General features: G+C 46.7%; 5 protein-coding genes across 5 annotated transcripts; 3 read left to right on the top strand and 2 right to left on the bottom strand.

Moving 5' to 3' along the window:
* Positions 1–522: 522 nt before the first annotated feature.
* On the bottom strand, positions 523–4351 carry F5Y00DRAFT_243154 (kinase-like protein). Its single transcript, XM_048008626.1, has 3 exons — positions 3518–4351; positions 3012–3460; positions 523–2958 (listed from the first exon to the last, which is right to left on the bottom strand). The coding sequence occupies exons 1-3, from the start codon at positions 3866–3868 to the stop codon at positions 750–752; spliced, it is 3009 nt and encodes a 1002-aa protein (XP_047862751.1). The 5' UTR covers positions 3869–4351; the 3' UTR covers positions 523–749.
* Positions 4352–4520: 169 nt separating this feature from the next.
* On the top strand, positions 4521–5911 carry F5Y00DRAFT_243151 (optic atrophy 3-like protein). Its single transcript, XM_048008625.1, has 2 exons — positions 4521–4867; positions 4931–5911. The coding sequence occupies exons 1-2, from the start codon at positions 4802–4804 to the stop codon at positions 5525–5527; spliced, it is 663 nt and encodes a 220-aa protein (XP_047862750.1). The 5' UTR covers positions 4521–4801; the 3' UTR covers positions 5528–5911.
* A 463-nt stretch (positions 5912–6374) lies between these two features.
* F5Y00DRAFT_271745 (uncharacterized protein) lies at positions 6375–7694 on the top strand (the record flags this gene model as incomplete). The annotated part of the gene is made up of 3 exons (XM_048012857.1): positions 6375–6474; positions 6540–6777; positions 6852–7694. The coding sequence occupies 3 exons, from the start codon at positions 6375–6377 to the stop codon at positions 7177–7179; spliced, it is 666 nt and encodes a 221-aa protein (XP_047862749.1). The 3' UTR covers positions 7180–7694.
* Positions 7695–10596: 2902 nt separating this feature from the next.
* F5Y00DRAFT_137901 (PRO41 protein) lies at positions 10597–11734 on the top strand. The gene is made up of 3 exons (XM_048004320.1): positions 10597–11160; positions 11213–11529; positions 11595–11734. Exons 1-3 carry the CDS (start codon positions 11103–11105, stop codon positions 11655–11657), a joined length of 438 nt encoding a protein of 145 aa, XP_047862748.1. The 5' UTR covers positions 10597–11102; the 3' UTR covers positions 11658–11734.
* Positions 11735–12798: 1064 nt separating this feature from the next.
* F5Y00DRAFT_243143 (shwachman-Bodian-diamond syndrome protein) lies at positions 12799–14210 on the bottom strand. Its single transcript, XM_048008624.1, has 3 exons — positions 13705–14210; positions 13210–13333; positions 12799–13143 (listed from the first exon to the last, which is right to left on the bottom strand). Exons 1-3 carry the CDS (start codon positions 13866–13868, stop codon positions 13072–13074), a joined length of 360 nt encoding a protein of 119 aa, XP_047862747.1. The 5' UTR covers positions 13869–14210; the 3' UTR covers positions 12799–13071.
* Positions 14211–14480: the final 270 nt, after the last annotated feature.

Below are 14480 nucleotides of genomic sequence, written 5' to 3'. Positions count from 1 at the left end.
ACGAGCATAATACATACCCTACGGGGTGAAGAAGTTAGAATATATTATAACTATTATATAATTACTCCATCGAATATAAATAGGTAGGTAACTGATATTTGGGAAAGGTGTATTCTATATATTTTAAGAGACGACATGCGCATAGTTACTTGAATTCAAAAAGCGTTATGATATTATTTCCTTATAACTAGATCAGAAAAAGGTATTACTTATACAGACTACTTCGGGTCTATTTACATCTCGGAGCTGTGAAATATACTATACTATCTTCCATATTTCGTCGACTCCGGTACGGCCAGTTCGTCTTGACCTATATATGATATAAGAAGCTCAGAGTAGGACATTCCTAAATATGAAAACAAGTAGCCAGTCATTAACTACCAATAGCTTTATTCTTACCACATAGCCCTCACCCCCCAGTTTGGGACGCTGAATATAACTTTACGGTATGGATAGGTACCTTATTTATAGTTCTACTCAAGAATGTTTTCAAATCAGATGGGTAGGCATTTTCGTTGGCTTCTTTTGAGCATCAAATAATATGAAACCTTATCATTAGACACACGACGTCTCCGTTACGATCAAATCGAATAGAATAAAATAAATATGTATATGACCCCATATAACGCCATGCAATGGGACCTTAAGCTCTTGGAATGGACTATTAATAAACACGAACGCCCTGTCATCAGTCGTGACCTCAGAAAAGCAGCATAACCGATCGCCCTCACACACTCTCTCTCAGCGCTTTACGCGCCCCCCTTGGTAGATTCGACTTCGCTGCCTAGTTCCCCGGGTTTCTTGGGATCAACAAGAGCCGAGTACCTCTCGTCGCCCCAGCGAGCTCCGATCGTGACCCAGACATGCTTGCTGGGTCCGCTGTGCATAGTCTCGCGGCAGCCCGTCCACTGCTGTCGGTGCTCGCGATCCATATTACTATTACCCATACCACCGTTCACAACCCACTCCTTGATAATATTCTTGATGAACTCGATCTTCCGGCGGAAGTCGTTGGCCGTGGGAATACCCTGCAGCATGGGGTTAATCTCTGGTCGCTTGCGTGTAGCGTTACGCGTTGGTCGGATAGCCGGCTTAGCAGCGAAGTTTAGGAGGGTCTGCAGCGGATAAGACAGAACAGCTCTCTCATCAAGAGCAGTCTCGTCCAATTCGCCTGTAGTTGCGAGCTTCTCAGCTGCTTCCTGTGGGAGGTGCCAAAAGTGACACCATGTTCCGGTCGCGTCGAGGACGATCTTGGTATGGTCGGGGAAGTTGAATTGGAGATGACCATCGGCAAAGACCCAGCAGCCCACATCTCCAATTCGCTGGTAGAAGGTAACAACGTCACTCGGGGGCATCGTCTGCTTAGTAGATGTGGGAACCTGTACTAGACCGGTGTCGTCCGTCGTGGCATCTTGATCCCGCCCGTACGCCATCATGTAGTTGGCAAATTTCTTCCACAAGATAAGATGCTCCCGCTTGCGGTAGTCGAAGATATCGCGACCCACTGGTATCTTCCCAGGGGTTCCATCCGGGCCTATGCTGATTTTGAACTGCGAAGGATGGACAAAGACCGTGGATAATCCAGACTCGCCGTTGTTCTCGTAGAATTGTACCGCCTGGCTCATGGGAACAATCTGACTCCGATCGGGATATCCAGGGTCATGCCGTCGCGAGCAGTGCTGTTCGGCCTCCCGAACTAAAATGCAGCTTGGCGGTAGTGTAACCGTCTTGCCTCCTTTAGCACTACCAGGTATGCTCTTGAGCACGCAACCAACACTTCCATCGTTCAGGATATAACCCAGACCAAACTTGTTGGAGTAGTCTACCCACTTAACGACGATATGCGGTGGTGTCGGTGTTGGCTCTTTGCCCATAATGGCCATCGATCTAGAGTTAAGGGCACGCTCGAGTTCACTCTGCAAACGCCGGAGTCTGTCCAGCACAAAATCGGGCTGTGTATCCGGTACCGCCATCTTGCGTTCTGCGGGTCCGAATAAGGTCCCCGTAGGGATTTCCGTAGGTGCTTTCGTTATTCTAGACGTTGTCTCTCGCTCAGCCTGCTTCTGAGGGAGTGCTTTCTCCTCTGGTGCCGGTGCAGGCAAACGCGCCTCCGCTGCTCTGGGTTGCTGTGTGGTTGATGATAGAGTTAAGGCGGCTACTTTTGCTGCAAGAAGGTTCTCTGATGTGCTCTGAGCGAGCTCTCGCCTTGGGCGTGATGATCGCATAGTGCTAGTAGCACTAGGTGCGTGCATATCGTCCAATGTACGAGATCGTACTATACCCGATGGCACTATACTCGATGGCTTTGTTGGGCGACTTTGTGCCCGCTGCTGTGCTGCAAAACTCTGAGGCGGCGCTCGTAATAAACCGTTGGTTCCTCCTTGCGTCCCCGTACTTTCATCTTCTTTCTTCGAAATAAGCTGCGGGGCCGCACGGGAGGGTACTTGGTTGAGATTTTGCTCCCTGCTAACATCATCGTAAGGTCTATAAACAATCCCTTCGACAAGTGGGATAACCGGAGTGAGTCCAGCTTTTTCCTCCAGTGCAACTTCTCGCCAAGTGCTCTTGTATACTGATTGAACGCTGTTCCAAGGTCCAACCTCGCAGCTCCTACACATATCCTTTAGGTTACGCATATTCTGAGCGGCCATCCGCGGTGTTAGTTCCTTATCGTAAAATTGATTTCCATCGGGTGGGTAATCACGTAGTTTCGTTGTTATTTCTGCCGATGTCGGGATATAACCTGAGAGGAAGAAGTCGTGCTGGACAATGGTGTCAGGGTCGGGTCGTAACTCTGCTTCTTCCAACATAGTAGCGACAACATCCTTCGCTTCCTCGGAGATATACTTGTTGGTACCTTCTGGTTTAGGCCATTCATAGTCCCGATTTTTGGCACGACGATAGATCTCATCCGTTGTTGAAGATTGGAAGGGCGGCTTGGAGGTGAGCATGGCAAACCTATTACCGTTTATTAGTTATGAAACACGAACAAGATGATATGTTTGACTCACATGATGATACCCAAGCTCCATATATCGACCATATGGTCGTGTCCTTTCTTTCCCTTCTCTAAAATCTCGGGTGCAATATAATTCGGTGTCCCACACAACGTTGTACGACGAATTGTTTGCATGTCTTTGCCTGTAACCAGCAGTGCCGCCAGGCCAAAGTCGCCAATCTTGGCATTCATATCCTTGTCAAGAAAGATGTTGCCCATCTTCAAGTCTCGGTGAATTATGCCTTTGGCATGCATGTATTTGATGGCACCAGCGATCTGTATGGAATAAAATCGCACCTCGGGTTCTGTTAATCCCTTTCTTCGCTTAACCATATCCATCAACGAGCCATTAGGGCATAGCTCCAGAACGAGATAAGTACAGTTTTCAAAGGAAAAGGCCCTGAGAAACTGGACAATGTTTTGGTGCTTCATTTTAGAATGAATTTGCAATTCGGTTTGAAACTGCTCGAGTGGTTAGTCTTGAGGATAGCCAGCAGCTGTCCTCTAGTGATCACCGACCTTTTGCTCCATTTTAGACGGCATTTTACTCCTGACGATTTTTAGTGCATACTTCCTCCTACTTTTACTCCCTGCGAGATATCCTTCGTAACAGACGGCGAAGCCGCCCTTCCCGAGCATTTTCCCGACCTGATACGCGGCTCCATCTTTGCGATCAAAGCTCGGCGGCTCGTAGACGACGGGAGGAGGCTGTGGTGGGGGCTCCTTTTCCTTCTGGACAGCTTTGGAGGCAGGCATCGCTTTAGCTTTCGCAACGGCTACCACCCGGTTTGGGAGCTGAGCATTAGCATCTCTCGGGGACAAGGCGTCCGCATCAGCTGCCAGCTTCGCTGCCAGAATTCGGTCCGCCATCGGGATACTGTGCTGATGAAGTACACAATATCAAATTTAGAAAAAAAGGGTCTTATATTATGATGTTGAAATTCCTAGACGCGACCGTTAGCACGTTTGCTACTCGAAGAAAGGTTTTTTTTGTTTTCGTCTAGTGGTAGTTTCGTAACAAATACTAAAGAAGACTCGGAATTTTCAGGGTACCATAGGGAAAAGCGTGAATAACAAGTTAGGTCAAACCTAAACTTCTGAGTTGTTATAGCAGTGATGATGGACCTTTTGGAAAGTGCGCGCGATTGATGTGGTTATTGCAATTGATAAAATAAATAGGCGGTGTCACTTACACGTCTTGAAGAGTATTTAAATTAACACAAACTCTTCTAGAAAATTAGCGATTGTCGCCGAAATCGAAGTTCGTCGAACCAATCGCTCGCAGCAAAGATGTTGTGAGAGAAGCAAGAGAGAAAGCTAGATAGTATGCATCTGATTACAATATCATTGACGATCCAGTGTTGGACAAAAGAAGCAACGTGCACATAAAAAAGTGGCCCATTCATTTACAAGTAAACGCTGGCGCCGTTGGGGAGGCAACCGCTGAAAACTTCGGTGTTTATCCAATCAGGCATGCCCCCCACCTCAGTGCGATCCATAGGAACTATCGATAAGACAAGCTTCGGTGATTGCAAGCTTCGTTGCCCTCGTAGGTGGGGAAGTATTGTACCTAAGACGGTGCTTCCAACGATTAGTACCTCCAACAATACCTTAGATTCACTGCCTTAGATTAGGTACCTACGAAACCATAAATTGCCCAACCGATATGTTTGCTATCCCCTAACATCCGAATCCTTTTATAAACGAAGATATCCGATATCCGACTTCTCAAGCTTCAATACTCGAATCTCACGGTCCCATACTATCGAACCAAAACCTACTTCCTAAAGGAATCGAGGCGAGATGGTTGCGCTACCATTGTTTAAATTAGCATCCTTGTTCCTAAGGCATATTTCCAAATATGGCGCTGTACGGTCATGACCTAGTTCGGAAGTGTAGCGTCATGAACCAAGTGCTGACGACAATGATCAGAATCAAATCAAGGTGCAAGCCCATGACCACCCGCGCTTCCGCCGTCTCGCTGCCAAGTATGGCCAATTCATTCACCAGTTGAACATGCGTCTGTCCGTAGCAGCCCTAAGGGACGTCGAGGCAGAAATAAAAGCAAAAGAGAAGGCCGAAGCGCCGACAGTAAAAACGAAGGAGCAAATAGAGAAGGAGGAAGAAATGCGTGCTAAGTACGGCACGACAAACCAAGAGACCCGTGCCCATAAGTTCTCGCCTATAGTAAGCGTCTGGAAAAGGAAATTTAGGCCTCTCCCAGAAGCCAAGGCGGTCGACCTGTTTGCGGACGTGGTTGGCGACGCCTTCATCCTTTTAGTGGCCACGATTTTGATATTATATGAATACCACAGGTCCTCTCAAAAGCCGGACCCCAACCAGGAGAAGCTCAAGGAGCTCAATGACCGCTTTGACGAGCTTGAGAGGAGAGAACAGGAGCTTGAAGAGGCTGAGAGGCGTCATCAGAGCCGAGTATCGATACTCGAGGAGGCTTTAAGGGGATTCAAAGACCCAAAAACCCAGAAGCCACTCTTGCCTCCAGCGCCTACGGCATCTCCTGCTGCTTAATAAGTAGAGGATAACTGCAGAGCACAGGTCCATACTGCTTGGGTAATTTGGTATGTCCTTAGCATACCATACGATCTAACGAATGTATAAAGATTATATAAAAGGCCGGCGTTACTAGATGGTTATGGACATAGATAGAATTGTGCGTCCATGGAAGCTTAGTAGAGCACAAGTATCAATCCCCCTTGGATATTGGACGACGCTCTCCTGTATATCGTGTCCCAGTATATTCACTACTACTGAATATAAGACAACCCCTCGGCTCTTTACTCAGCTATTTCGTCGTCAATATGCCCATTATGGTGCCATTAAGATTATCTACAGGTGTTAACTTTAACACTCGTACAACTACTTAAATGCTAGTTGTAGTTATTTCCACCTACCTATACATATATGTTGGCTTGTGTTGATATATGCGCTGACTACATGATTAGGTGCAATAATTAAGATAAAAATATAAAGGTAGGTTATGCATAAAGGTATTACAAACATCCAAAGGTCTAAGTTCATTATAGGGGCCTCGTCACGTGGTTGATGATGAAGAATGGAAAGAACGACACCAATCCGTGTCTAGAAAGCTAAGCCGGTATTCCATATAATTGACTTTATTTGTATCATGTAACAAGTCAATAGGTAGCTTATGGAGGGAGCAGCCACCTACATATAAACTTGGGGCTCAGAACTTGAGGCTTGGAGGGTCTACCAATTCAACCTTTCAACAGCTTACCTCTCAAGTTAAATCTTGTTTTGCTTTATACGGCCACAAGTTCACAATCAACGGTGAGTACTACGAGGTTTCGATTCCATTACTTTCAATAGGTTCAATAGGTCATTATCAAACGTGGAAATGTCGAATCCCTTAGTCTGCTCCTCCTTGCGTAAGCGCCCTGTTTGGGCCTCCTTAGCCGAAGCGCTTCTACAAGGAGGTAATAATACCAGATGGAAAGGTACGGCCATAGGAATGCCTAAGTGATTATAATCCGTCGCAGGACAGCGCTAACCCAGATACTAGAGGCTAAACTGGATACCCACGATGTGGCTCTCCCCTTACCGAATCCTGGTGCTACACCACAAAGGATTCTGCGGGCTCTTCTGCTGTCACTGCCTGACGTTGGTAAGGTTGAAAGTCGAACCCGGATTCAACGACTATTTCACCTAAATGGAGGGCAAGACATCGCGATCGTATTCTTGCTTCAACAAGGCCAGGATCAAGAAAACCCCGTGGCGGCGCTTATGACACTTCAGCTAGAGTAAGACGTAATTCTTCTTCTTAATATCCCTGGTCCATGTGTTGCCCTAGCATAGCTGGGCTGACAAGATATAGTCTTGTCGATGAATTTGAAATACCTATCATCCCCGTTAACTCAGTTCAAGACGTCTCGATCAACTTGATGGCATTTCATTGTCAAATCAGTATCAGCAGTGGATCCCGCAGAACGGCGAACCCAGTTCAAACTCTCCTTCCGTATTGCTCTGATGGACAACCCCTATCTGAGCATGCGGTTAATGTCCTAACTGATCTCACGTCCGGCTTCAGAGATTTGGTGGAAGCGGCGTCGACACAGACGGGGCGGATGAAAATGGCCGAATTCTTAGGAAATGACTCGAAAAACATTGCCTCCTTCTGGGCAAATGAATATCTGGTTGAATGAGGGGTCCTTGTAAGTCGGTGGCTTCCTCTACCGATACTGTCATTATACGTTCGGATTGGCTATAAGATCCAGCCCCTAACTGTGATTATTTATAAACAATGAGCTGGATGGATGCAGCGCGCTTCAAGAAACCAGCAGCGCCACATCGAAGCAGTCTGGCTAACCAAGCTTTAAAGTGAAGCGTAATGAGAGGGTTGACAGCAGCCCAGGGCTGAAAAGGTGACCGTATCGGCGACCTGATCAACCCGTAGGAATTAGACTCTTACATCTTGGCACTGTAGTAATGAAAATATCAGGTAGTTAGTGAGTTCTTACGTGTACACATGGTGAGAAGTATCCTAAGCGCCGGGGCGAAAGGATTGGCGGGCAAAGCATTACTGGGTCGTAATATATGTACAGCTGGTTATAGCGATCGACACTGGTCAACGCGGGTCAGATAAAGATCAGAATCGACCATGCATAGGTAGATACAAGAATAAGCAAATACTAGTTCAGGAAAGATTAGAAAGGTTGGCTTAGAGACTAGATATTGGCTATCCATGGAATTAAATTGACTGTGATAGTGACTAGGATAGCTACCGGCATTCGGAAACTAAACATTCTTTAAGACGTAAATTTGTCATTCACTCTTGACCGATAATACATATATGCTGCAGGTAGAGTAACATGCACATGGGCGTGCTCGTGGGGGTTTGGGCATTAGGAGGGTAACATGGACTCGCTTACACGTTGGGTCAATGCTACCTAATATCTTCAGCGTTCCTGATCCGTTTTAATGGATCTGTATAGTTGGGATACATAAGAACTCATAAATCAACTTTGAATCGGCTTGTGACGGAGCCAGCAATAGTCGATACTTCAAATTTGTCAACTTGAATGTGGATGGTTGACGCCGGGGCGGTAACAGCAGGGAAAGTCTTATTGGTTAGAAATTATAGGTGCCCAGGTAAGCCACTCGTTTCTCCACGCGCATGTGGCTTTTCCGAGTAAGCGAGTCCAATTAGAATTCGGCAGGAACCGCCGTCAAGAATAAAGTTGGCCAATTGAAAAATAATCTCACAGATTGCCCCAAAAGGATGTTCTCCATTCGTCCCCATTTCGCTCGCGGCACACCGCATACAACACTTGCATACCGGATCCAACACGCAACGCAGATCGAATGGCCCCCTCATTCCTTAGTGTATCTGTGTCTAAATCGCCCTGGTTCCCGCTATGTTCAATCACCTGACGATGCAAATCGAGACTCATCAGCTATCATACCACTAAGACGCTAACGTGCGGCGATAACTCAGAACCTAGTAGTGTATTACTATTCCGCTTTTTCTTACTTTACTTTTGATAGCCCTGTTAGTGTAAGGAGTAGACAATGGGGAGGCCTCGGCACAACTATGTGTTTGTCTAGACCTTTCATGGCCGGCGTCTCGCTTAGAACTGGCAAGTCGATACGGGTTAGGATTCAACTTATACTTACACAGCCATAGAAAACTTGAATTCTTCTCGGGTAGGCTCAAACGTGGATTGAGACAGGCTGAAATCCAAAAGCTCAAATTCGAAAACTAAAAGAAGGAATCGCAACTCGGCTCGTTTGGCTGGTGTTTTTATTTCCAAGGTGAATGCGGTCGGACCTCCATCGAATCTGCGAATTCTTAAACCCTGGTCTATATCCCTGTCCGAACAACCCCTGATATCCCCCTCGATTTGGTATAGTCTCCCGGGTGACGGAGATAACCCTTGCTACGAACGGCTGGTTGATCTGAACTAGTCGCTTCCAAACCCGATCTGCTTCAGTGTTTTCCCCTGCGAAACTCCCCGTTGTTTGGAAGTTCTGGGCATTCCGTTATCCGAAGGGGCACGTCTCAAATTTGAAATACTTACCCAGTTGGCCGGAATCACTCTGCCTCAATTGCCCTGGCCTTTAAGGATTTAACGTTCGATATGTAGTCGATTAGCGACCAGCCTAAGCCAGTTGAGGCGTCACGAGGGGCAAGTAGAGGCTCGGATAAGGAGCCATTCACGAAGTGAGATTGAGAGTGCTCTTCAGAGCTGCTCCCTGCCGGATTGCTAAGGGATCATCCTCCGAGTAATACCTGAATAGGTAATTAACCGTTTTTTAACATGGCTTTACCAAAGTGCAAAGCAATACACGAAGTACATCAGACTCCAGACTCCAGCCACTCAGTCCGGCACTATGGAACTGACATCACGCCTTCCAACGATCAACGACGGGCAATGTGGTATCATTAAATACTCCGAATTACTATCTTCGGCAGGCAATGAACAGATCATATCTGCATCGATGAACTATAAGCTATTGTGAAGCTTCGAATTGCCGGGGTGATGAGGGCTCAGAGAATATGGAGACGTGGGAATATACCACATAAATTCTTTAACTCATCAAATCCCTGTCTACAGGGATTCCAGAGACGGGGGGAGATTGGGGTTGTTATGCAGCGGAAGCACCCAAGAAAAGCTTCTCATTGGCTACGCAAAGAATTGTAGCCGCCGACGAAAAGCCCAATCACATTGGTCTCCCTCGATAATGGCTATTCTCAACGACCGTCCTCCCGGCCGCAATATCAAATATACCCAATACCCATAGCCACAAGTATGCAGCATTACCGCCTATTCATGTACCCGCATATCCGGGCCAAGCAGCTTGGTACTCTTTCTACCCAATCGAGTGCTGCTTCACATATTGTATCCACCCTAGTTTGTCCAGCCCAGGTTGTGATGAGAGCTGCTACGGTCGATAATCATCAGACCCTAAACTATTTTGGGTTATTCTCCCATTCTGCACATCATGAAGCAGGGCGCAATATGTACGTACATAGATGCTTTTACACGTCCTCTCTAGATCTTGGCCATCTAAGTATTGGTTCTAAAGACGGCGGTCTCGGGATGGGCTGGTGATACTCTATGCGCTTCTTGAAAGACCCACCCGTCCTTGTCTCTTTCATAAACTCTCTGCATGCCACCTCGTGTGTCTGAAGACTTTTAGGAGTTCCCCTTTCATACATGAAGAAACTCGGGACACCTCCTAAGTATCATCTCCCTGTTTGATCCTCAACCCTTTCCCATGCGACGAGCTTGAGCTTCACAAGCCCCCGGCACTAGAACGACTTGGACGAGTTATGACATTATGACATTGTGGAGCAACTACGGATTAAAGATACGACTTCAAACACTACCTTGCTCTCTTATATCGCCTCAATCCAGTTGACAATCCACTGCTGGATAAGGTTGTAGATCATACATATACCAATTCATAGGCAGGGGCCAGAAAGGAGTCGTTAAAGATTTTCGATGCCGCTCGGATGCCTGCTGGCGTTATAGACAAGATCTCAAGAACGTGGGTCTCGAACGAAGATTAGCACTGTCGGCCTAGAAACGCCAGATACACTACACTACCCCGGCTCAGATCAGTCGGTCCTGACACGAGCCTCCCTCAACGGGAGCACAGCTCCCGGCAGGGGATAAGAGAGCCAAGGCTATCGGCCTTGCAATATAGCTTTTCATAGCCCCGTCCGGGCTTGCATATTCCCAATTAGTCTCAATCTATATTCACCTTCTTTTCTTCTTCTCCCTTTTGGCTGCCAGCGCTGTGCACTCGCCGTCGATAACCTTCTTTAATATCGACTCTTCTATTCTACGCCAAGCAGGTCCGGCTACCTTGCATTTCCATTCACTTCACGACTGTTGATTTTCGGGACGGTATTACCTTCTCTCGCTCGCTAGTCGACATTCGTTTGCACCTGGTGTGTGTTTTGTTTGGATTCTTTAGGAGGGCTGAGCGCTTGGATCGTTTGGGGTTTCAGGAAGAAGGGAAAAGAAAGAACTAGGACGAGAAAGAGCTTTGGAATCTCGAAGAGCAAAGAAAAGGACCGATTTTTATTATTGAGGAATTCTGAGAAGGAATTGTCAAAATGGGAAAACTCATCAAGAACCACTGGGCCAGACTCATCGTGCTCACAGCCGCAGGTTGTACGTGTTTTAATGCTACAGGAAATTCGCAACCCTACTAACAATTTCTTAGATCAAGTTGCTGCCGCGCTCTCAGCATTCTTCTGGCCTAAGATATTCTTCGACTTCATGACGAAAGCATTAGACCCGGCCGTTAAGCCGGTTCCAGCGCTGCAAATCATAAACCTAATTTTGGGGATAGTGATATTCGCTTGGGAATGGCCGTTAAATCTGATCGCCGGGACCGCGCTCCATAGGAGCATGGAGGCTCGTCTCGCTACATATCCGCTTGCTGCACTCGCCGCGATTCTTATCTACCAGGGCACCAACGCTGCTATTTATTATCTAGTGGCAATGATGGCCTACTTTTGGGCATACAGTGAAGGCGAGGTATGTTTGTTTCTCAATCCACCTGTCTTGAATTTCAAGACATCGAAGGCTAACCGGTCAACTAGATTGTATGTGCCAAACCATGGACTCTACCACAGCGAGGCCGCTCCGGGGGATCCAAGGCGTAGTAGAGGTAGAACAGCGACTATCTAGCCCTCGGCCAAGCAAAATGCACCCGGGGTCGCGTGTACACGGCAAACCTATCTGACCTCTCTTTTCCCCCTTATCCTTTACCATATGCTCCCCTAGTTTTGACGTGGGCGCTAATACTCGAAATACCCCTAATGCTGTGAGGAAGGGAGGAAGCGAGATCCCCCCGTATATATGAGCAAGTAGGCTCTTATTATTTCTCCTTCTGAGGAATGAAATACCCCGATGTATATGCATATATAATCACTATCTATTAAATAAATAAGGAAGAAAGCATATATTGAAATTAACCTACGTCGTCCCTTTTCCCTGTCTTGTGGAACTACGGCATTTTGCAGACATACACCGGCGTTTGTCAACCTGCTTTTTAGACTTTTGAAGTTATGATTTTTTTTAATACCTAGGATTTCACTAAGGGGCGTATACGAGGAAGGATAAGTACGACACTATTCCGAAATATATATTTTAGCCCTGGTTTTCCCTAGGCCGACCCGATATCGAGGATGGATATGATTACTACGCATACGGATCCGCCTATATTCAGAAGCGCTGGGCAGAGGCGGTGAGGCAAAGGTTACCTAGGTACCTACCTACCTACATACCTAGGTATCTATGTATGTACACTACTATACACTACATCTCAAACATCTCGCGATGTTTGCATGTGGCGCGCGAATACGCCGTAACCTTACCTTATCTTACCTACCTACACAGCAGTTTCTTAATGCAGTGCGATACAGTAAGTCGGCGATAATACCCAAGAGCTGTGAAACCTTGCACAAATCCAATTCAATCTCGTATTCGATGAACCCGCCTCAACGGAAACAGAAACTAGAAACAAGAGACACAAGATGTCGTTCCATGGTTGAGATGAAAAATAGGAGTAGTGAAGGTTCGCCGTATATTTTTTCACGGGGGGTAGCGTCGCGCCGATCTGGGCTTCGTCGTTTCAGGTGCTGGCAATTTGGCAATTTGACTAGGTTACGAAACGCCATGCGAATGAGATGAGGCTCGGCCAAGAATACCAAGGTTGGGTTAGTTAATTGACATCATAGGAAAATAATAGATTCATCTTCACATTGTTCACGTAAAGACTCATTTGATACAACATTAACTATGCGATTTTAACTTCTTTCATTGATATTCATATGTCGCTACCTACGACTATCTTGCAGATCCATCGCAATAATATTCCTCGTTAGCTAGTAGATGATAGCTGTCCCACGAGTATTACATTCGAAATCCGCGTTGGTTGGTAAATCATTGTAACACTTAGCCAATGATACACCCAACTCACCTGAGCGTTGCTCTCTCAATCGATAGCTTGACGCCGTGCAATAGAACAGCGCACCAGGTTGTACCGGGCGCTGCCGGTGAGTTGAATCGAGGCTCTTATCTGGTAACCTGACCGGGGACAATGACGATTGTCTTGGTGTCATTCTTGTGTCCTTGGCGATCGGCGAACTGATGTGATTTATCGTTAGTCATCGTACCACTCTCTACTATTGGGGTCATAAAGGGGCGGCCTACGTCAGACTCCTGAATTATGCCAGACTCTAGTATCTTCTTGATGACCTCCTCCTCGTTAGAGGTACCAAACTCGTTCTCGAGTAGGCTCTGGGATGCTCCGTCCATCTGACCCTGAGCTCCTTGCCTGTTGAACGTATCATATTAGCCGCTGTCGGCAAAAGCTGGACATACGTCGGGGTGAACATGAAATAGAAGGGATCTGTATTGGCTCCTGGCGTTTAAGGCGGGATCTGGGACAAGATCGTTGGTCTGTGTCTTTCGCCGGGCCGCGGCTCGGGTCGTATACTTGGGGGCCGACTGTTGCAGAGAGATGAAGCGTGGGTAACACCGGGTCAGCCCGTAAGCGCTGGGGGCGGTTACGGACGGGAGAAAAAGGCCGGCTAACTGCATTGCCTCACCACAGCCCGCACATTTCATGCCGCTGCCGATTACGGGCCATATATATATATCGTGGTATCCTTGGTAGAGGGAGAGTGATATTGTGTAAAGACTTACTTGTGTGTCACGAAGACCTTGAAGGTGGAGATGAAGTGAGCCATGGGAACGGACTTGTCGTTCTGCCACTTTTTGTAGGCCTCTCTGTCGTCGACGAAGATGATGAAGTCGTCTTCCTGGCCCTTGTAGTGGATCTTGATTTGAGTGGCTTCTCCCTTAGTCATATTGGGCGATTTGTGTTGGGATTTACTTGAGGTGAGTGGTGGTGATGTTAGACGTGAAGTTGGAGGAGATAGATATGTAAGTCGTGGGTATCAAGTCGATGGTTTCTTAATGTTGTTAAGAGATGTTTGAATGAATGGAGTAACAAAGGAAAAGATTAAGAAGTAGCTCTAGGCTATCGAAGCTTCAAATACGCTACAGGGAAGCTGCTGTTTCCCTGTCTACCTGTTTACACATTCGATCGTCGTGTGGCATGCTCTTGCTAAACAGCAGCAACTACGTCATCATTTACATATTGATTTACGTATTTACGTACAACCGGGTAGCTGCCCCTCTGATTGTACACTGTTTGTTCCTGCGTCGGCTTCCCGCGAAAATGACCTACGTCACAGGCGGATCTTATGACAGGGATCAGTAAGTCAATTTAGAAGCTCTTTATCTTGGCCCATCCCTTATCAAGTACATAATGTATAAACAACCTTTTTCTTGTATCTTACATATTAATTTACTGTACATGTACAATACCTACCTAAGGTACCTATCAGCCTATGCAGCATGAGGCTAATACGAAGACTCTGGAATATAGTAGAAAGGCCATATACATAAAAAGGACA

This window comes from Daldinia vernicosa, assembly GCF_022497035.1.
Source record: "Daldinia vernicosa strain CBS 139.73 unplaced genomic scaffold F5Y00scaffold_40, whole genome shotgun sequence".
In the NCBI taxonomy this organism is placed as follows: domain Eukaryota; kingdom Fungi; phylum Ascomycota; class Sordariomycetes; order Xylariales; family Hypoxylaceae; genus Daldinia; species Daldinia vernicosa.
Note: the sequence above shows the minus strand (reverse complement) of the source record. Positions and strands in the feature narration are given on the sequence as shown.